At 40.8% G+C, this 22,156-nt stretch overlaps 1 protein-coding gene across 2 annotated transcripts; it reads right to left on the bottom strand.

Annotated features, from left to right (window-relative positions):
- Positions 1 to 719: 719 nt before the first annotated feature.
- ORC4 (origin recognition complex subunit 4) lies at positions 720 to 22,104 on the bottom strand. Of its 2 annotated transcripts, none has more exons than XM_077320121.1 (14): positions 21,808 to 22,104; positions 18,781 to 18,850; positions 16,859 to 16,935; positions 14,977 to 15,067; positions 13,150 to 13,225; positions 12,446 to 12,531; positions 10,451 to 10,499; positions 9,152 to 9,303; positions 8,120 to 8,293; positions 5,918 to 6,004; positions 2,716 to 2,824; positions 2,048 to 2,143; positions 1,891 to 1,958; positions 720 to 1,653 (listed from the first exon to the last, which is right to left on the bottom strand). In XM_077320121.1, the coding sequence occupies exons 2-14, from the start codon at positions 18,835 to 18,837 to the stop codon at positions 1,471 to 1,473; spliced, it is 1,305 nt and encodes a 434-aa protein (XP_077176236.1). In that variant the 5' UTR covers positions 18,838 to 18,850; positions 21,808 to 22,104; the 3' UTR covers positions 720 to 1,470. The 2 variants fall into 2 exon arrangements, with proteins under 2 accessions (XP_077176236.1, XP_077176235.1); XM_077320120.1 differs by having other exon boundaries at positions 21,853 to 22,103.
- Positions 22,105 to 22,156: the final 52 nt, after the last annotated feature.

Here is a 22,156-nt window from a genome sequence, read left to right as displayed (position 1 = left end):
CAGCTAGCCTCAGAACAAGATGGCTGAAGAAGTTTCTAGTTTTAGAAGCCTTGGCTTTCCTGGCGGCTGTGTCTTTAGGTGCTGCAAAATTTAATTCCAGAGCATTGGCTACAAGCACGGTGGCCAGATGAACCCTATGGCTCAGAGCTTGGCAAGTGGACACAAAGACAAAGGCAATTGGGACTGCATACCCATTTTTAGGAGGAAAGTAATTTTTTTTAAAGAACCAAGGGTTTGCCTTTTGCTGCACTAATGCTTTGGTTATGTCTGATTCATGTTATGGTTCTTCTTGTTGTTCTTGTTAGTACAGTTAGTAGATTATTATGGAAGTTAAAAGCTGTTGGGAGTTGCTGAACTGATCTTGCGGGTGACTCCCACTATGATGACAGGAAGAACAACTTTCTCAGTCCTGCCTCCCTGACAGATTGGTGGAAATCACTCAGAAAATGTCTTCCATTCCCCCCTAGAGGATAAGGACCCTTCACAAGGTAAGTATCAAATGGTCATTGTCCGTAACTCTTCTACTAAAACCCTTCCTTGTTCAAATACAACAGTAAGACAAAACTCCCAGCTGTAAATACTTCACAATCCAGGTCGCTTAAACTTTTTAAAAATTACAAATGCACATAAGATTAGAAGTACAAGGTAGACAGTTTGGGAGTATATTTTCAAAGCACTACCCGTAAGAAGGAAAAACATACAGTTACTGCAAAGAAACATTCAGGTTAAGTAAACAGGACCTTTAATTAAAAGGATATGTGTAGCCTTTACTTGAAGAAATCCTGAATGGCTTCCTAAGAAGACTCATAGCTGTGTTACTATCCTTCCTCCAAGACACACTACAGTAGAAACGGATATTTAAACGTAGGTTTATGAATAGCAGCCAATCAGAAAGTAACTGAAGAGTTCTAGCTAAGGTGCAGCTACAAAGAACAGAATATTCCTAGGTATTTCTAATATGAGCTTAAACTGCACTAACTGCACTCCAAGAAAGGAGACGTCAGAGAAGAAACAGTAGTACAACAAAAAAGAATTACCAGGAAAGGAAAGTAGTATAGACCGTACAGGATATTCAGCAGTCTTGCACACACAGCTGGATTTTTTAAAGTGGGACAAGTCAACCTTTAAAAAGTTGTGATGCAGCTTGGCAAGCAGCTCGCTGACTGAACAGACTTTGTATCCCATCAGCTCGAGTTGCATAAAACTCCGTGGAGCAGTGATTTTTGTAAGTGGTATTGAACAATTCACATAAAAAGCCAGTTACGCTTTACAGTTTGCCAGATTGCTGACCTGCAGGCTACTGTAACATTAAGACCAGATCTGAAATTGGCACGCGTTTAGTTTGTCAGAAACCTTTGTGTAAAAAAACAGAGACTATTTGAATAACAAAATGTCTCCTGTAGGTGAAATAACTGCTGAGTTCTCTTTTCACTGGCAGCCATGAATGTGTCTCAGGAGGAGGTTCATGCCTCAGTTTAGTGAAGATGTAGCCCATTGTTTGACATCAGTTGGGCAGTTTGGGTAGACCTGCACAGCATCCATTATTTGGTAGTTGTCCAAAAGCAGTTTCATTAGCAAGTATTCTTTCTGTGCGCATGGAGGAAGCCGTTCCACGGGCTTTATTAACTCAAGCTGCTGCAAATGTTCAAAAGCCTAAAACAAAAGAATCCAAACAAAATAATTCTTATTACTTAACAACAGAAAGCAATTCAGCATCAACAGGACACATCTAGGGCTGGTCTTTACTTTGGGACAGCAAGCTAAATTTACACACGTTAGCAAATCAATTCTGAACTCTTAACATAAATACGAGAAGTTGTGCCAACACACTGAAAATACACCAGAGGGCAGTATAGTACAACACACAATGTACCAAGAAATTACAAATACCTTCATAACCACAGGTTTCTCAAAGCTGTAGACAGTATGTGCCTTCCTCTGAACAAACTTCTGATACTCTGTGTTAACAAACATATATTATTACTGATTTGGGAGCAATAAGCCACTAATTTTAGAGACAACTTATGAATCTGTGACACCACCTCACCATTATAAACCATCTGGAAGTTGAAAGGCTCTCCTTCATAAATATCATTCAAATGTTTCATAGCTATTATGAGGCAGAATTCCAGCACAGAGAGACCTATGAGAGAAAGAACAAATTCTAAGTCGTTTCAAAATCTGGCGAGTGCCAGTTCTGCTGGCACAATGACATGTACTGTGCTGGAATTAAACTCCTACATGGAAAGGGGGGAGGGTATTCTTGACAGTTCCTCTACTTCCAAATTTGGCTGGGAAGGTTACCCTGGCCCCCAGGAGCACAATTCCAGGACACAAAGTGGGTTGAAATTCTGAACACGGGTGAAATTCTGTTAACTTCATTCCCACTACTTTGGATCCTTCACAATTGTGGTGAAATGTCTTCCATTTGTCCTGATACCAACAGTACTGGAAGACCAATTATACTGAACAGGCTTCATTTTTACCTACATTATAGGAGAAATTCATATGGACAGCCGAGATACCCAGCAGCTGAAGAAAACAGCAGTTGGTGGCAATTCTGTGGCAAGAAATAGCATCGCTATACAGGGTGAGTGGCCAACAAAGGTACATTGCCACAGGTGCTTCTAGTCTGTGCACTGTAAGGTCTCAGGATTAACCTCCCTGTGTAGAACTAAGCACCACTAAGGCTGTGAATAGACACTGTCTTCTTACCATGGACAATGTTTGCTTTTGAGTCTACTCTACACAGTTTGCTTGCTTCAAGAATGTCAGATGCACTGATGTGTGGGTGGGATACAGTTACGCTACTTAAAGCAAGCATCTAAAGGAAAAAGAAATAATACTGTGTTTAGCGGCTGAGCACCAAATACATCCCATCATTATTTACAATACAAAAATGTGCGTTTTAGTCTTGACCAGAAATGTTTTATATTGGTTACAATGATAAGCAGGGGATCAGCAAGGCCTTGCATTTCCACCTCTCCCACTAGTTCCTGTTCGTTGAAAGTCCCTGTAATCTATCCCCTTTCCTGCTTCTTCCTCTCCTTCCCACCCCACTAGCCAACCTCTGGCAGCCTGCCCCAGTAAAATTCTGACCAAATTGTGTAGTGAGGAACTTTCCCCTATATCCTCTCCACACACAGCTTCCTCTTTCTCCCCTTCTGGTAACCCCCCAAATCTTTACCTTTCCAGGCTTCCTTCTCTCCTTCCCACCCACCAACTTAATTTTACCTGCCCCCCAGCTTTAATTTCATTTATATTCTGCATTTCTCTACAATGGAGACTCAGAGCGGCTTACGTCATTTTCCTTTCCTCCTTTTTATACTCACAAAAAACCCCACGGGGAAGATTAGGCCTAAGGAGTCTTCCCTCAAAGGCTAAACAGCCCAGGATAGGGCCCTGTCCTCTCCTCCTGCTTTTTCATGAGAGAAACTGGATTGCAGCAACACTGTTGTACTCGACAAGAGGCATCTATTCCTTAATAGCCACAGGCACACCTTTTGTAAATTGGGGTTTTAAAAATTCCCATTTCATATATATCATTTTCTTAAGATTTCAATTATTTCTCCAATTATGGGTTTTATCTCAGGTTTGTAGAAAGATTTGTCTTGTCTGCCTTTGGCCCCAATCTCCAGATTTTAGCAACCACAAATGGGACCACGTTCAGAATTACATATATGGATACAAGTGTTAATTGTTTTGGTTTTAAACATTTTAAACTTTCTGAAACAAAATATGACGTGCCTGGTCTACCCTTGTGCTAATTTGGAAATCAAAATATATTTAAAGTTAGGGGAAATGATTTGTTCTCAGTGATAGACTATAGCATTTATCAAAAGCGGGTACAAAGGTGGCACCAAGTATAAAGTGCCATTACAACGGCACCAAGAAAAGCTATAATTGCTACAATATGAAGTTGCAATAAGGCTCCTTTAAGGCAATTAACATGTTTAAGTGATTCAACTCAAGAAAATTGGCAAAAATGATTTATTTAGCTTGAAGAAATGGAACTTAGCAGCACAAAATTCAAACAAAAGGCAACAATAAAAATATATTTAATATAAAACAGGTGGCTCTAACAGCAGGAAGCACTGATGACTGCAGATCTTTTCCTTCACCGACAGTAATTTTTGACCCTGGGTTGCATAGGCTTCCTGAACTAAAAGCCATTCAGCTGGGACAGAAGGGGCAGAAATATCATCCTCTCGCCTCCTATCAGCAAAGCCGCTCTTTCAGAAGAGACAGGAAATGGTATCTTTGCCCCCCTTTTCTCTCTCCATCTACTGCAATATCCTGACCTACATGCTTATGAGAGTTCACATGGGTAGCCAAAACTACAGGGATCAACTTCCCCACAAACTGAATTAACTGCTGGAAGGAACAAAACACAGAAAAGATCCACATCTGTCAGTGCCTTCTACTGATGGATCATGGGATCCAATGCAATATATTGTGTGACCTGATTCTTAGACAAAATATTATGCTACAGTGATCAGATGCACTTCTATTCTACTCAAACCTAAAAAAGAAACTCTTAATACATAATAAAACTACTGAAACACACTTTAACATGGGCAAGAACTTAGATGCAATTTACAGCAGAAGGGATAGCTACAAGTTACAACACTGATACATATTTTATCATATATACACAATTTGTTGTAGCTACAGGTTTCTGAGAACAGTGCAAATTTAACAGTGTGTTGTTTACCACTTTCTCCTGCCCTCAGCAAGTTCCTGTACTCTGCCCCAAAACCAGTTCTGCTTGAGGCCTGGTAGGGGGCTATAGCCAAATGGGAAAACCAACCAAAATCACTCCCCCATATTAATTCTTGTGCAGTTTGCATGGTAAATTGGTCTTGCAGTGTTCCCTAAGTGGCTCTTCAGGGATGTAATTTTTTTTAAAAAAGTCCTGCAGACTTGCTCCATTTCCTTTTATCCAACTACATGTAAGCAGTAATAGTTTTTAATCATAACTGGAAAAAAATTAATCAGTTGATTTTATAGTAGAATGGAAAAACCCTGAATATGAAAAATAGGAACGTACAAAAGGTAGACCTCAACCTGAACTCCCATGAAGATTACTGGGTTGACCTCAGGTGAGTGAAATATTCTCAGTCTAGCCTACCTCTTACAATCATTGTGAGGATAAAACAGGGAGAAGAGAACTATGTACGATGCGTTGAGCTCCTTATTTTGAATATGTCGCAAGACTACTTGAAGATGCGTGGTAAAAAGAACGCAAAACAGAGATTCCTTGCAAGAAAGCTGGTGAGTAAATTGACATCTACAGGATCCTATAGTGACTACATAAAAGAAATTCAGCAATTTGTTTTTAGAAATAAGAACATAGGATAAGCCATGTTGAATCAGGCCATTCATTGCCACACAGTGACCCAAGCCCAGGTGCCGTCAGGAGTTCAACAGCAGGGCCAGAACTCCGGAACCCGATCACTGTTGCCCCCTCAAGCACCGAGAATACAGCGCAGCACTGCCCCCAGTGTGCCATCTAGACCTTGCGGCTAATAGCCACCGATGGATCTTTGCTCCATATGTGTAATCAGTTCCCTCTTGAAGCTGTCTATGCATGTACTCGCGGCATTCCATGAATTAATTACTTTTTTGGATGAAGAACTTCCTCTTATCTGTTCTAAGCCTACTGTTCATTAATTTCACTGAATGCCCACAAGTTCATGTATTGCGGGAAAGGGGAAAAAAGTACTTCTCTACTTCCTCAATCCCATGCATAACTTTGTAAATCATCTATCATGTCACCCCTTCATCTTTATTTAAAAGCCCAAATCGCTTTAAGCTTTCTTCATAGAGAAGGTTGCACCCCCCCCTAATTATTTTAGTTGCCCTTTTCTGCACCTTATCCAGTGCTATAGTATCTTTGTGGAGGTAGTTAGCTCACCAAAAACATGTAGAGAGATCGTAGGTCTTTGCTGTAATGGAATTGATTCTGCAGTACATCTTGCATGGCTTGGTCTTCAAAAAGAGACTAGAATAGATTTGAAAAAAAAATAATGGGTTTGTAGAATACCCTGCGAAAACAAGTCTTTATAGTTGTTACAATATTTTTTCCATCCTGAGTAGTTGCAATTACAAAGCAAACATATAAACTTTGCTGCAAGATTGCAATGATGCTTCTTGTTATAGATTTTGGAAGACAAACAAGCATATAACAAAATATTTCAGAATATGCAGAAAGAGTAAGCAATCAGAAAAGCTATTTTTTTCTGCAATGCTTTATAATTTGAGAGCCTGCACATGAATTGACATTCTATAGCAACATTTCAGTACATTCTTCCATCTCTGCCAAGCCAAACTACTAGCGCCCTACCTGGCCCTGGAACACCTAGCCACAGTGATCCATGCAACAGTCACCTCTAGACTGGACTCACTCTACGCAGGCCTGCCCTTAGCCCTGATCCGGAAACTACAGCTGGTTCAAAATGCAGCAGCCAGGATTCTCACGGCAACATCGTGGAGGTCTCACATCCGGCCTATTCTCCACCAGCTGCAATGGTTACCAGTTGAATTCCAGATCAGACTAAAGATTCTGGTCATTACCTTCAAGGCCATACGCGGTCAGGGCCCAGTGTACCTGAGGGATCACCTCCCCGCCTATGCTCCCAAAAGAGCTCTGTGTTCCACCGCCACCAACCAGCTAAGGATCCCTGGCCCTAAAGAAGTCCGTCTGGTTTTGACCAGGGTCAGAGCATTCTCTGTTCTGGCCCCCACCTGGTGGAACGAGCTCCCGGAGGAGATCAGGGCCCTGATGGAACTTAAACAGATCTGCAGGGCCTGCAAAAAGGAGCTCTTCCGCCAGGCATTTGGCTGAGACCAGATGTAATCAACAGCGACCGAAGGGCGCCTGCTCCCCCCCGCCCCCTCAGAATTCCACCAATAAGCCCTGGACCTGTTTGTACTGTTACACTGTTGTATTGTTATATTGTACTGTTACACTGTTATCTGGTTACAACTATTAGTTATTATTATAAGGTTATTCACGTGTTTTTATAGACCGTTTTATGTATTGTTCCTTGTTATTATGTAAACCACCCTGAGCCTCCGGGGAGGGCGGTATATAAGTAAAATATAAATAAAATAAATCAATAAATAAAATAAATACTTGGGTTATTTTGCTTCATTGATATTCGCCCATTAGCAGTTATTGGCCCTTCTTCTTGGTTCTGATGAGAAGATGTTTTAAGACAGCCGTCCCCAACCCCCGCTCCGGGGACCGGGACCAGTCCATAGATCAGTCAGTACCGAGCCGCAGCTCCTCCTCGTCCTCCTCCCCCGCTGCTGCTTCAAGGGCTGCACTGCCTCTCTGCCGCCGGCTCACCTTTGGTGGTCTCCAGTGGCCACCATGGCTGGGGCTCCCCCTCAGCGTGGCACTGCACAGCTGCTGCTGGCAGTGCCCCCCAGCGGGCAGCGGGAAGTCAGGGGCGCCGGTGGGAAAGCAAGTGGAGCAGGAGCTCAGGCAGCTGCGTCATCCCTCAGGCAAAAGACTACCCCCCTCTGGGTCTCAGTAAAATTGTCAAGCATTGACCGGTCCCCAGTGATAAAAAGGTTGGGGACACTGTTCTAAGGGATTCAGGGACCAAACAGTAATGACAAGCTTAGAATATAAGGTTACCATTTGTTTGGGTTTAATTCTGGGGGACAACAGTGAAGGAAATAAATTTGTCAAAGTCAGAGATAAATGGGCCGTATCCTTAATTGTGGAATGCTGACAGTAATTAACTGAGACCCTGTTAAAACATTATGCTGTATGCTTACTACCCACCCTCTACCTATACATATGGACTGGTAATTCCCATTTCGTTGTATCTGAGGAAGCATGAGTGCAAATGAAAGCTGATTATATATCTTGAATAGGACCACTGGACTCAAACTTGGTTCTGTTCCTTCTGGCCAACATGGCTGCCCACTTGAATCTATGCTTTTACTTTTGCTTTTCACTGATGACTTCAAAACGTAATTACCGTCTTGGAAACAAAAAAGTATGTTCTCCACTTGTGACTCTTTGCGTCAGATCAGCTGGGTTATTTGAAAGATGCTCAGCAAGACATGTGCTTAGCTACTGCTGTTTTTATTTCAGTTATACCTGCACGTTCTTATTCCATTTCTGAGCAAAGTTTTTTTCTGGAAATTCTGAAGGCAAGGATAACTGTTCTTTACAAATAGTCACATATTTCTTAAAATCAAACAAATTCATTAAATATATCTGGCGGTGGGAAAATCTTGATTTGACTCTCTTTTCCAGGAGTTCTAGAATATCCTGGTAAAACAAAAACAAAAAAGCTTTCAGTATTATCATGCAGCCTAATTATTACAATTATACACCTGAAAACAAGCTATAAAAATGGATTTGAGCTATCTTTCTGCAGGGCAGTCCAAGTGCTGGAGACAACGCCCAGGTCAACATGTGTGCTCTAATTAGATATCATAATTATATTTCATAATTATGCAAATACAAAAATGCATTCCTTATCCAACAACCTGCCTAATATTTTCCTCCTTTTTCACTTTGTGATTGTCACATTTGACTAAATTGCTGGAAACAATTCTTTTGCCATAAATACTTGCATGTCTTAAACTCATCCAGAATAATCACAAACCATACTTTAGGGCAAGGGTGGCCAAACTGTGGCTCTCTAGATGGACTACAATTCCCACGAGTGGCTGCCAGCATATGCCATGTCACCCACTGCATGGAACTAGATGGCACCTTTCAGGGGGTTATGTGGTTTCTAGTACTGTGTCAGTAATAATCTTGCTGCTATCAATCAACTTCTGATCAGGTATTTATATTATTTTATATTGCATATCAGGCATTCTATGGCTTAAACATTACTAACTGAATTTTTTTTACAATTTGACATTTCCATATGTGAGAAATACAGCAAAACAGAATTAACCTGCTGACAACTGTGACTCCTGCAGTCATTTCAGAATTTTGACTAAAGCACCATCTGAAATATGTGGCGCCAATGCCTACTTTCTAAAACCACCCTAGCTGCCCTAAAAGAAGAGCATCTGATCAGTTCAAGTGTCTTACAAAACCTGTATGTGAGTTGCCTGTTCTAAGGATTTCATACATATTAAGGGGGGGGGGGGAAAGCAAAACCCATCTTACCAGTCTACAAGTGAGACCAATAACAGCTATAGGTGTCTGTGCAGACTGGGATACATCGAAGAGATTATACAGCAAAGTCTGGTTCTTATGATAAACAAAAAGATCAAATTCCTCCAGAATAAATAGCACTGGACAACTGTGAGCACGGTCACCTAAAACAAGCAACAGTAAACCAAACTGGTAAGCATTAGGATTAAACAATGTGCATTACCAAAAACTCAATATTGGTGCCTTTGAGAGACTAATATAAATGTATGGCAATGTACAATTCAATACACAAAACTGTCATTCATTATCAGAAAAAGAAGTAGCCACACATTTGCCTTTGTCACAGAGAGCCACACCAACCGTGTCCATCCTTCAGAGTCCCATGGCAAGAAGAGCTTATGTCTAGTCGCAGGGAAGTGACAACAGCTCCAGTGAGCTGTCTGCCCTTTACACAAAAGGGCTGGGAGGGGGGTGCTTTGGGCATTCCTGTGTGAGCTACAGCAGCTAGCCATCTTGTGGGCAAGATCCATGTGAACTGTTTTGTGTCCAGCATGAATTGCTGGATTAAAACATAAGGGAATGAATGGGCTCTCTTTACACTCGCACGGCCAGTAGAGTGGTTGGGAACCATCCTCTCTTCAATACCGCCAGTGTTCAATAAATTGCACTTTGTTTTATTCAGACACATGTCCAAAAGTTGCTTCTTGTAAACACAGAGATTGTGCTGCCTCTTCACAACCCAGGAAGCTTCATCATCTTTTGTAGGTTCCTACTTGGCCCTGTTTCTAACACTTTTCATTCTCTACCGTAGTGTCACAGAATGGCCCCAAAAAACAAGGTCTTTAACCCTATTCCATTGGCTTAAATTTGCTTTTAAAGTTAATCAATTAAAGGAGTGTACTGACAGTTGGATTTCACTTACTTAGTAAAACATGAATCTTGTTTCTAAAGAGCCAACACAAAGAGTATAAATGTGCAATAAACTTAAGCAGCATTTCCCAATTTTATAGCACCCTCATTTTCACTTGTTCGGTATTCAAATCATCTCTTAGTAGAATAAACATGACTTGGAGGGCATCAGTACAGACTCTTTATCATTTAAGTGCTGCAAAATCCAAAGAGAAAATGAAGACAATTTTATGGAAGCAGCATAAGTCTTTTGTTCCCATCCAAGTGTCTCCCTCAGAGTCATCCAGTTGAGGTACAATCCCATATTTCACTTCATCCCAATCATCTTTACCAATTTACAATGCAGTCATGCTAGATTAAATAATACATTATTTGTCATTCACTACAAAGAAACATGTTTACCTCTCTTCAATGCTTCAAGAAGAAATGCAAGATTTTCTGCAAAACTACCCTAGAAAAGTGAAAAGTCTGAATGAGTAACCATTTTACTTCATGATTAAAATATGAAAGAAATCTACTAAGTTCCTATTTGGGAACTTGCTTTTATTCATTACAACCCCCCTCCTCCCAGTATTTCTTATAATTCTTCCTCCTATTATATTTGTTTTGGGCAATGCCAAATACTAATTTCAGCACAAGACTCTTTTACCTTTAAATGAAAAGCTTAAGAAAAATGCCTGAGAAAGGAAAAGTTGGGCTTTATCCCCCTTGTCATCTAGCATTCTTTGTGCCTCTACAACAGTGGTTCCCAAACTTATCTGGTCTACCGCCCCCTTTCCAGAAAAAATATTACTCAGTCCCCTGGAAATTAATTAAAAAAAAAATTAATAGTTATTCATCGCCCCCAAATGCACCTGTGGCCCATCGCCGCCCCCCTGAATCGCTGCAGAACCCACCAGGGGGCGCCCACTTTGGGAATCACTGCTCTAGAACAAGGGATTCACAATGTACTTTACAGCTTTCTAGGACTCAACTGGATAGGCAACAGAGCACAGTGGTCAGCAATTCTTTTATAATTTAAGAGCCAAACAAAGTCAATCTTTATTTACAGTCACTACTATACAATAGCAGTTTGTAAAAGGGAAGGGAATACATTAAAGGGTTAAAAATGCATCAACAAAACTTAAAAAACTTCTCCACTATAAGTCAACATTTAAAAGCATTAAATACCGTTGTCTATTTTACAAGGATAAAATGAGCCATAGAAGCAATAAAACTATTAAAGCTGTTAAAATAAAAAAACAAGATTAAGAGACGTACCATAAAAGCTACTAACCAAAAAACATAAGAAGTTCTGTGGGCCTATCGGCAAGGTTATAATGGCTATACATCAGTGACCCAATGTTTCCTAGTTCTTAAAACTAGCCACGCAAATTTTGCTACTTTGCTAGTTAAAAAATTATCTGTATCTGATAGCAGCCAAACGAAGTCAAAATTCATAGCAAAAAAATCATTAGAAAGCCATAAGAAAGCCAATTTACATAAATGAAAAATGTATGTCACTGATAATTAGCATCTTGTATAATCTATACATTTTCTGCAGCTCAAATCCTGGTTGTTGAAGGGTGTGACATTCACCAGCATAAATTGGTGCATAGTTTGCACTCAGATTACTGGCTACTGTTTGTTACCCACTATCATTTCCCTTTCCGCAAAGCGTTCTTAAGAAGCTCTTTACTCCCATGAAAATCTCTGTCAACCATTCCATCTACATACTGGTTATTCTAGCAACCCCACCTACCAATAGAATATACCCTAATTTAAAGATTTAATTTTCTTTTTACAAGAGCTGTATTTGGTTCCTTACTAAGCCTCTAAAGCTCGTTTGTAGATTCCTTAGCTCAGAGAATCTGTGTGAAACAGGCAAACTTCATTTTGTGGGTAGTGTTACACTTTGGCTTGGAAGACAAAACCTGCAACTGCATAGCGTTGTCTAGAATAACTCTTATAACCTGGTGAAGCCAGGCAGCCCCCATTCAGCGACTGGTGGTAGCTTTGTACTTTTCAGCTAAACAGAGCAAGATGATAAGATCCATTTTCTTAACTTTTGCAAGATCACGAAAACTTGCATACATGTCTCAAAACAAGAAGCAAGATTTTTTCATTTATCCTTATTCCTCAGTCTCTTAGTCTCTCCCTGCTCAGCCTTTCCTTCATTTCTTTTTATTCCCACTTCTGAGACTCTTTTGCAAAACGAGGGGAGGCATTGGGTTTGGATCTCCCTCTGGCAACAGCCATTTTGAGTTTGGCTCTATGTTTTGCAGAAGCCATTCTAGCAATGACATTCACTACCCACTGTAAAAATCCCAATGACTCAAAAAAATTGGGGACCCTTGGACTATTGCAACAAAAGTCTATATATATGTAACTTATAAAATATCTACACCATATACTTACAAAAACTTTATCTCCAACCACATTTTCCAGATTTAGCTGTCTTGTAATCTCCTTGAGGGCAATCTTATCATTGGTCTGTAGCAGTCCTACAAGATAACAGCAAATATGTAACGTGTTTTGCTGATCCTTGTAAATCTAAGAAGTAGAAATCTTCTCACAGCCTGAATTTTTAAAAAGTGAGCAGCAGACAAAAGCATCATATAAAGGATGTGATATACCATGATTGCTTGCTATTTGAGTAGGCATGGGGAATCATAAGCAAGATGGCTTAGGGCTCCCGGTTTCTGCCAGCTCATCTTTTACTGCAGACCTGAGTTTATTGCTACATAAAATCACAACCACAGTTTTGTGATATCAACCAGTACATCAAACCAAGATTATGTCATGGTTTAGAATTCTAGTTCCTCAGGCCAATTCATACAGTGAGATACTTCTCATCCACAGTAAATTTTAGAATTGCATCGGCATCAACCATTCAGAGGCCAGACTCTCCACATGTCATCATTCTTAAATAAGTCTCCTCTACGATCAGACAGTGACAGAGCTAAGCATGCAGCACTCTAGAGGCTTTGCTCACAATTCTGTCCCTGCTGCTAGTGAACATGACAGCAACAAGAGAAAACCTTGTCATTTACAAGCCACACACGAGTACCGAATCATAAGCATCTTCTAGGAACGTACTCATCAAAGGGTGTATTTCTTACCGTTTAAATGAACCTGTAAGATGTTTTCCCTCACTTGCTTTACTTCCATGAGTTTTTTTAAGGCATGACATACCAACTAGGAAGAAATGAAGAATTAAGTTAAAACGTTTGGTAGAAGAGAGAACATACATCACTGCTTGTTACATGCCACTTAGTAACTGATGATGATCAAAACTGAAAGACTGAATTAAGGCTGCTGCTTGAACTCCCACAATTCTGTAGGGCCTGTAAAAGGGAGCTCCTCCACCAGGCATGTGGTTGAGGCAGACTGACCGAACAACATCTGCTGCCCCCCCAGGCACCCCCCCATAACGATTTGAATCCAAACCAACTTCCCTATGGGTTTATGTTAGAAGTTATCATTGTTTTATAAACTACTGTAGACCTGTTGTTAACTTGGAACACACTGATATGATTATTGTCATTATTATACCATACACGCTTCATGTTTTATGTAAACCTCCCTGAGCCTCACGAGAGGACGGTATGGAAATATAATTAAATAAATAAAATAAACTATTTGTACCAGACAGAAGATTCATAGATATTTAGTACACCTATAGTATATTCATTGCTCACTCAGCCTCTCCCCCCCCCCATCGTGGTGTGGCACTGGCTGCGCCGGGCGCAAACGGCCGCTTTGGCTGCTGAATCGCACAACCCTAGCCAATCCTGTTCTTCTTCCTTGTTACAATGCAGATTCTAGTCTGTGCTTCCTGTCCCTGGTTTTCTGGCAGTGCTGTCCTAAACAGGTTTGTATCTTTATAGGTCCTGGCCTTGACACTGGAATGTTCAAAATCTTGGCTTGCCCTCTAGTCCACTCACCTAATTCAGAACATGACCATGAGCTTTAAGGTGGCTTTAAAAGGGAGTTAGATAAATTCCTGTAGGAGAGGTTCATCAGTGGCTTCTTGCCATGGTGAGTAAAGGCAATGTCCACATATAGGATATGAGTACTCTGAACATGAGTATTGAGAGACAGCATAAGGAGAAAGCCTTGGTCCCTTGCCCTATTCGCTTGGTTATCGGGGTAACTGGTTGGCCCACTAAGGGAAACAGTTTGCTGGAATGGATGCACCGCAGAGTGTACTTATGAGGATCCCAGATATTGGATGGAACTGCAGTCCCAGACTGTTCTACATTACGTCCTTTTTCCTCCTCCAATCTCCCTACTGCATTTGGAGATAGAATGGCCAAAGAGACAATAGTGGAAGCAGAAATGGCAAAATGCAGATTTAAAAAATGTGTTATGCTTTAAATTTTTACTGCATGTGTATGTTGTAAACTGCCCCAACCCTACGTTGTCTAAAAATATATATAAACAAACAAATAAACAACTGATACGAAGCAACTTCCCTGTCAATATATTTGCAGATCGGGGAGTTGCTAAGGAAAGGCAGCAAAAATCTCCACTGTGAACTCTATAAAGCAGATAGACTGGATCCAACCAGCAGAACATAACATGTTAACAGCTGTATTAAGAATGATGACTGAAAGACTGATGGGATGGTAGGAAATGTTTACACATTAATCATAATAGACTTGTTTAGAAGTCACAGTTCTATCCAATAAATAAAATAACTGGATCTTTAGAGAAATCTACACCATTATGAAGGTTTACCAGTATTTTTTTTAAAGAAAGATTACTTTGTGAAGCGAGTTTCTAATTAGTGCAAATGATTCAACTACTACATTATCTGGGAAGGATCAGATGATAAAGCTAAACAAAAAGTAAAATATTAGAACATTAGAAAATCAAGCTTGATGGGTTATTGACATTTAAATGCAGAACACCACGCATCAACCTAACTGATAATAAAATTCTACCTGAGTTTTTCCTGAGCCTCGGGGTCCAATAATAAGTGCAGAGTTGCTTTCACCATGGATAGCAGTCCGTTTTAACAGCTCAGCTAAATGCCTGTGGGGGAAAGAGAAATATAAAAACTAATAACAGTGCAATCCTATGATGAGTCACTCCAGTGTAAGCTGATTGAAGTCAATGGACTTAGACTGGAGTAACACTCTATATGATTGTGCTGTAAAGCAGGGGTAGTCAACTTGTGGTCCTCCAGATGTCCCTGGACTACAATTCCCATGAAAATTCTCATGGGAATTGTAGTCCAGGGACATCTGGAGGACCACAGGTTGACTACCCCTGCTGTAAAGGTCAGAGTAAGCAGTTTTTGGGACAAGATTAGAGATTACATTTTAAAATTTATAATGAGATCATTATACTCAGACTTTTAAAAATGTATTTAAACATACAAGTCAGACACAGGAAACTAAATATCAGCACAAGCATGATACCTTTTATGTACACATCAATAAAATTCTAGAACCACCAACACACAGTTTCAGCATGGTTATATTAACCAATAAAAACATGCAGAGAGTTTAAAAAAAACTGGAACAGTAGACACGACCCAACTTAGCCATTAATTTTTAGGAAAGCACAATATCACAAATATAACTGAGAACACAGCAGGGAAATCACCTATGAAGGGGAAAAAACTCCTACAAGAAAGGAAATGTGTTTGAGAGCATGTGTCTGAAACCGCCATTTATTTCTGAGATTTGAGTAGCCATTCTCTCATCAGAAGGAAAAATCGGTCAGATTATATGAAACCATATGGTAATTGACACATTGAAAATAAAAGCTATTTAATCCATAAGCAAGTCATGCACAAAAATCAAGAAAAGCAGTTTAACAGGATAATTTGACTTGCAAGGTATTTGTTATTGTTTTTTATAGGCTTATTGACATTCATGGGTCTTCCCTGCTTTTCCCTTCAGGTATCAAAGATATATCCAGTACAAATCAGATAATACCAATACATTGCTCTGAATTCTCCTGGGCCCTGAAAGACACCAATATGTTAGGAAGTAGATATATTGAATAACCATATAATAAAAGACAGGATCTACTATAACAAAATAATAAAAATAGTATAATAATAGGTCAGTTGATACATTAAAAAATCTTTTGTTTTATTTACTTATTTTTATGCCACCCATCCTGTCAAGTTGCACCTGACATACACTGGTCTAGTACAGGCAAAAGATGTTCAGAGGTGGTTGGTTAGTGACTGGTATTCCTTGGTGGTCTCCTGTACTCATACTGACCAGGGCTGACACTGCTTAGTTTTTGAGATCTGTCAAGATCTAGCAGCCGAGAGTGCTCTTTTGAATGAATAAATTAAAAAAACACAACAAAAGTGTAGAAAGGAAATTATGGTTACTGAAACACAACTTGATCTTTGGAAAATGTCGCCTATTACAAAAAATAGGCAATATTTATTTGTGAATATCAGTAAGAAAAACATCCAAAGGGCAGAGAAAATAATAACTCTCATCCTCCTCTTTCCCAAGCAAGAAACAGAGAACTGAGATTTAAGCCAAGCCTCTACTCTCTGCTCCTTTTCTTCAACAGTACTCATCAGTCGGAAGACAAGGCGTGATTTCACTGGCTCTGTAGCACTGTCTAAGAGCTATGCAAAAATATGCTAGAACTCAAGAGGCTGTAACACACAAACATCTGTTAAGTTAGGAGGACAAACTCAGAACTGTTGTGAGAATCAAAGGAAAACAGAGCTGTCATTTGACACCATGAATTACTACAACCATTCATTATATATGGTTATTTTCTCTCTCTCTCTCTCTCACACACACACACACAGACCAGGGGTGGGCTGTCAGATTGCTCACTTACTTGTATTGCAGCTCCATTCCAAACAATTTTGCACTTGGGCCTGGATGACAAAATCGTTCACGAAGAAGCTGCTGTACCTGCATATTTTAAAATAATAATTACCAAGCATTCAAACACAGCACAGCCAACTATTAGCTTTCTGAAGCCTGCCTCCAGGCATTTTTTTCCTATCCTGTGTGGCTTGGGAAGTTACAATTTTTTTATTTGTTTAGAAATAAGCAGTGCCACTCAGAAAATAAGGGTTTGGCAACATTCAGCCCATTTTTCTGAGGCAGAGTATAAGATGAATGAAACAGACTGCTGCCCATGGTGCTGGGGAAATATTGTGCCCTAAAAAAATGGATGTCAAAATATTAACTCAGCACGACAAAAGGGAGACAATGGATTGAATCCAAAGAATCACAGGAAGAGTACCACTCAAAGTGATATTTCCCTCCTCTCCCCAGCATACTTGGGGGGGGGGGGGGAATGATTTAGGAAAAAATTATAGTAAGATGTGGAGATCCACTTTGTAAGACTGAACATTCTGTATTGTAATAATTCCTTATAAAACTATTAAAGGATATTATTGCCAGGATTGTTCACATTTCTAAAAGTTCTGACAATGTTGGGCATGTCTACAAGTATACGTAGAAAATATTATCTGATGTAGATTGCCTTCTATTACAATTGTGATGTGACACAACACGTTTTGTGTAAACTATGCCTTTTGTTTCAGTTTCCCAATATTCCCACTGGAAAATTGAAAAACATCTCAGGCCTTCTCATTCTATATATTTTGAATGAGAAAAACCTTGCCCTACAAGTCATTTCATCATTCATAAAAGAAAAAATATTTCATAGGGGTTTTTAGGACCTTTAGTAAAATCGGGGAAGGGGAACATTGGAAAAAGACAATTTTCTCCCATTTTTTTTCTCCAGGCAGTCCTATCTCTGTAGATTACCCAAGCTGCAGAATTTTCCCCCAAACCAAACAGGAGCTGATCCAATAGTTACATGAACACATCCCCATACTCTTCCACTGGCCTGACTGGATATCTCTTGACCTAAAATATGTACTAGCAGGTATCAAATTTGCTGTGTGTTTTATGTTAAGAGTTCAGACACAATCATTTCTGTACTCATTATAGTCAGCAATAGTTGCAGTGTACACTGTACTTTCATAAGACTGCAATACAGCAGCAGACAGTTGCAGTTAGATAAGCATCCATAAAGAAAACTCTAATTGAAACATTCTGCTGTGTGGTAGAAGTTGGGACTTAACCATACTCTCGATACCTTCCCATGTAGTTAAAGTATCAGGTAAAGTATCTGTATTTGGTCATAAAAACTGTTTACTTGTACTCAATACTAGTTAAAATAAAATTACACTAAAATTTGGACATCAGACACTTTTCCAATAAACATTTGTCTGGGAAAATCACTATCCCTAGTTAGTAATATCACTTCTGACAGAACTGATAATCCATAACTTTTGTGTGGAAACTGAATCCACATTTCCCCCCATAACAGGTGGTCCTTGTATAAGTATTGGCAGCTATATGTATACATCACACATGATGCTTAGTCAGATCAGTGGTCTATCAAAGTCAGTATTGTCTGTGCATGACAAGCTGCAGCTCTCTGAGGTCTCAAGTACTCATGGAGAGGTCTTTCATGTCACCTACCACTTGATATTTTTTTTTGGTAGTACCAGGAATTGAACTTGGGACCTTCTGCATGCAAAATGGTTCCTCTACCACTGATCCATGGCCTAAGTACACTTCTGCACATGCATAATATGAACATATGAACTCTATTTGCACATTAAGTATTCAGTAGACCACATCAGTAGCCATATGGAAGGGCAGTATAAAAATCTAAAATAAATAAATAAATAAACAAGTTATTAAATTGTGTCTCACATTCAATAAATTACTTACTTTTGAGATACATTCCCCATTTGTAACGTTGTCCTCCTTCAACTTACGTTTGCTCATTGTAACTGATACCCTAAGAAGGGGGAGCGGGAAGAAAAACAGTTTATATCTAGTGGAATTTACGCACACAACTCTTTATTCAAAAGAGGAGTACAATACGCAAAAGTTGTTTGCATATTTCTTCTCTCCACAATAAGTTGTGGGCACACCAAAGAGAAACCGATCCCTAAGTCATTACCCAGTACCATGTCCATTCCCAAGCCTGATTATCATGAAAGGTGCTCCAAAGCATCTGTATCTGTTTCCTGTTCCCTGTAAACCGCCCTGAGCCTTCGTGGGAGGGCGGTATATAAATATAAATAAAATAAAAGGCTATGATAGATCATAGATAACCGCACCCCAGCAATGTAAGAAAGCTTGAGTCCACTGGTACCTTTAAGACCAAAAGAACTGTATTCAAGGTAGTCATAAAGGTGCCACCATACTCAAACTTTGTTCTGCTGCTTCAGACCAACACAGCTACCCATCTGAATCCAGCAGTATAAGATTTGAGATGCAAAAATCTCCATTCCTGCTTCAGTATTTTTGGCAGTTATTGGAATAAGAGCAGCAGGCTTGATAATAAAATACAGTGTTGTCCAATACAGTGCCTCTCAATGCCATGGCACACACCATTACTTCCCCTGGAATCCACCAAACTATTTAGAAAGTGGGTAGGATCCTTGTTAAGGCAAATTTTGTTACTGGTTGTCATTCAAACTAAACAGCTAAAATGGCAGCAACTGCCACTAGAGGATCAAGACATCCAGGCTTATAAACCCATTCCCACTTCAGGCTTTTTATTCCCCTTCCTCCACCACATATTCCCATTTTTTTCTTTCTATTACCCTTCTGTAATTCTTTTGTTTAGCAATGAGGGTGGTCCTATATTTGGCTCCATCTCCAGTGGTAGCCGTTTTGGGGTGGTCACCCCCCTCAAAAATTCCAAAGGTGTCCACAGGAACAATATGGATGGGATCCATGGTATAATATGTATGTATCATATATTATATACATGGTTTGGAGCAGCCCAAGATATATTGCAAAGCTCCAAGTATCCATCATATATGCCAGTCAATTAACATCACGTTTGAGAAGACTTTTAGCAAAAACAAAGCTTTTGATCTAGACACAATGCTAAGACATTTCACAGGAAACTGGATCTCATTGTATATTGTAGGATAACACAAAACTTATTCATGCTATTTATACTCAGCTATGGAAAATAAGGAACTGATTTCCAAGATAATCTAAATACATGTTAGGACTGGAAGAATATCGCTGAGAGTATTGCTCAGGAAATACAGTATACCGATAGAGATTTGACTTTTAAAAACTTATACCCTGAAAACCTTTTTGGCCTCTAAGATGCTACTGGACTTAACTCTAACAAACATCAGTGATGATTATGATCAAGCTATAAACATAAACTAAAGTAAATCCTTGAAAATCAGCAGAGATTGAGTCACAATCTAGAAAAAATATGCAAGGAGATTTGTGTGCTTTACAGGGCTGTTAGCCATTCTTCAGCCTTGCCTTTTCACACCTCATGATAACCCCAAGAGTTTATGATAATATATACCACACTGGCTTGTTCTCCTGCCCTTTTAATTTTAACATCACTGGACTGGCTCTATCTGTTATATGTCATCTCTGAAAAACCTGGTTTTGACTTCCTCAAAATTTTAAACCCACAATATATTTATGTAGAACTGTGGCTCTCCAGACGACTATGGACTACAATTTTCATGAGCCCCTGACAGCATGTGCATGCTTGGCCACAGTCCAGCCACTCCTGATTTAGAATCTTTCTATGCATCCTGCTCAGAGTTCTGCTTGAGATGGGTTACAATTTTTTTAATGCCATTAAGGCAGAAGCAGACTATTTAAAAGCTGTCAAGATAAAATGCTGAGTAATAGATGTGTTCTCGTCTGGCCACGAAAAGAAAGTAAGCAAGTCTCAAGGGGGCAGCAATAGTGTCTAGAGCACAGCACCCTAAAGCCCAGCTGTCTTCTTTCGCTCCAGCCAGCAACCATAAGCTACCCTCTGCCCCAATGACTGGAGCCCAAAGCCCAGTGAGTCAGAAAAGATACCTCCCAGAGGAGAATGAAGCATTCTTATTAGTAGTTGCAGAAGCTCAGCTGGCTCCAGCAGGCCAGGCAGCTGGTTGAGATGCTGTGGTTCCCATGACAACTGCAGCATCTCAGTCTCACATGGGAGGTGTCAGTTTCTATTAGGACAAGGCACACCCTCGCCAGGATATGGGAGCACTCTTAAGCACAGGATGAATCTACACACACTTTTCAGCCCAAGAAAGTTTCTGTGTTCATAGCCTGAACATAGCACGTTACCGGACCACTGGGCAGCCTTCCACAGGAAAACCTGGTCCAACAGTCTCAATATCCTATCAGAGGGATGGCACAGTATGGCTCAAGGCCAACCCCGGTTCAATTCCAAGCAGCTCCAGCTAAAAAGATCGGGCAATAATAGGTCATGAGAAGTCTCTGCGGCTTTCGCAACCCCTGCTCCCTGACCATTTGAAACCAGAGGCGGCAGGGAACGAAACACCGGGCAAAACGCCAGATCTTCCCCCTTAGCCACAGCCTGCCCTCAAATCCTGCTGCGCCGAGCTAGGGATCCCTCCGGGCCGAAGCGCAAAGATGCAACACTTAAGCTTCCTTCTGGCCCAGGGGTGGCCGAGCTGGGGCTCTGCAGACGTCCACGGACTCCGATGACCCTGGGCCCCCACCCATCCCAACCACTCTCAATATGCCCAGGCACCGCATGATGCCTATGCCAAGGGGTAAAAATGTAATTTAATTCCGATGAGGAAAAGCGACTATGGGGTAGAAGGAGCACGGGAAGTCACAAGGGAACCTCCACAGACGCAATCACGGATAGGAGAGGAGGTTGGGGTCTTCCCCCCGCCCCAAGTGTGCGTGCAGGGAGGGGGGGGGGAGAAATAAGCAGCCGAGACCGCGCGCCCTCGCCTTCTTTCCCGCCCCTCCTCCCGAGAAAGCGGCACGAGCCGTTACCTCCACCAGTCACAGGCGGCTCCCCGGCGCGTGCATACTCGCACGCGCACCGTTTCCACGCGCGACCCTGCGGGCTCCCGCCCAATGAAAGCCGAGGAGGGCAGGACAAGGAATCCTTCTACCGAACTCCAAACAAACACTTCCCAGAAACCTCCGCGCTTGCTTTTCTCTCGCGTGTGTACAAACAACCACACTGTTGTTCCTCCTCCTCGCAGCCGCCTGCCGCCTTAAGGCCGCGTCCCTCTCTCCGCCTCTGCCCCTTCCTTAGCTACTTCCGGTTTGCTCGCGCGCTCCCCCCTCCTCC

This window comes from Paroedura picta, chromosome 2 (genome assembly GCF_049243985.1).
Source record: "Paroedura picta isolate Pp20150507F chromosome 2, Ppicta_v3.0, whole genome shotgun sequence".
Taxonomy (NCBI): domain Eukaryota; kingdom Metazoa; phylum Chordata; class Lepidosauria; order Squamata; family Gekkonidae; genus Paroedura; species Paroedura picta.
This window is presented reverse-complemented; position numbering and strand designations above follow the sequence as displayed.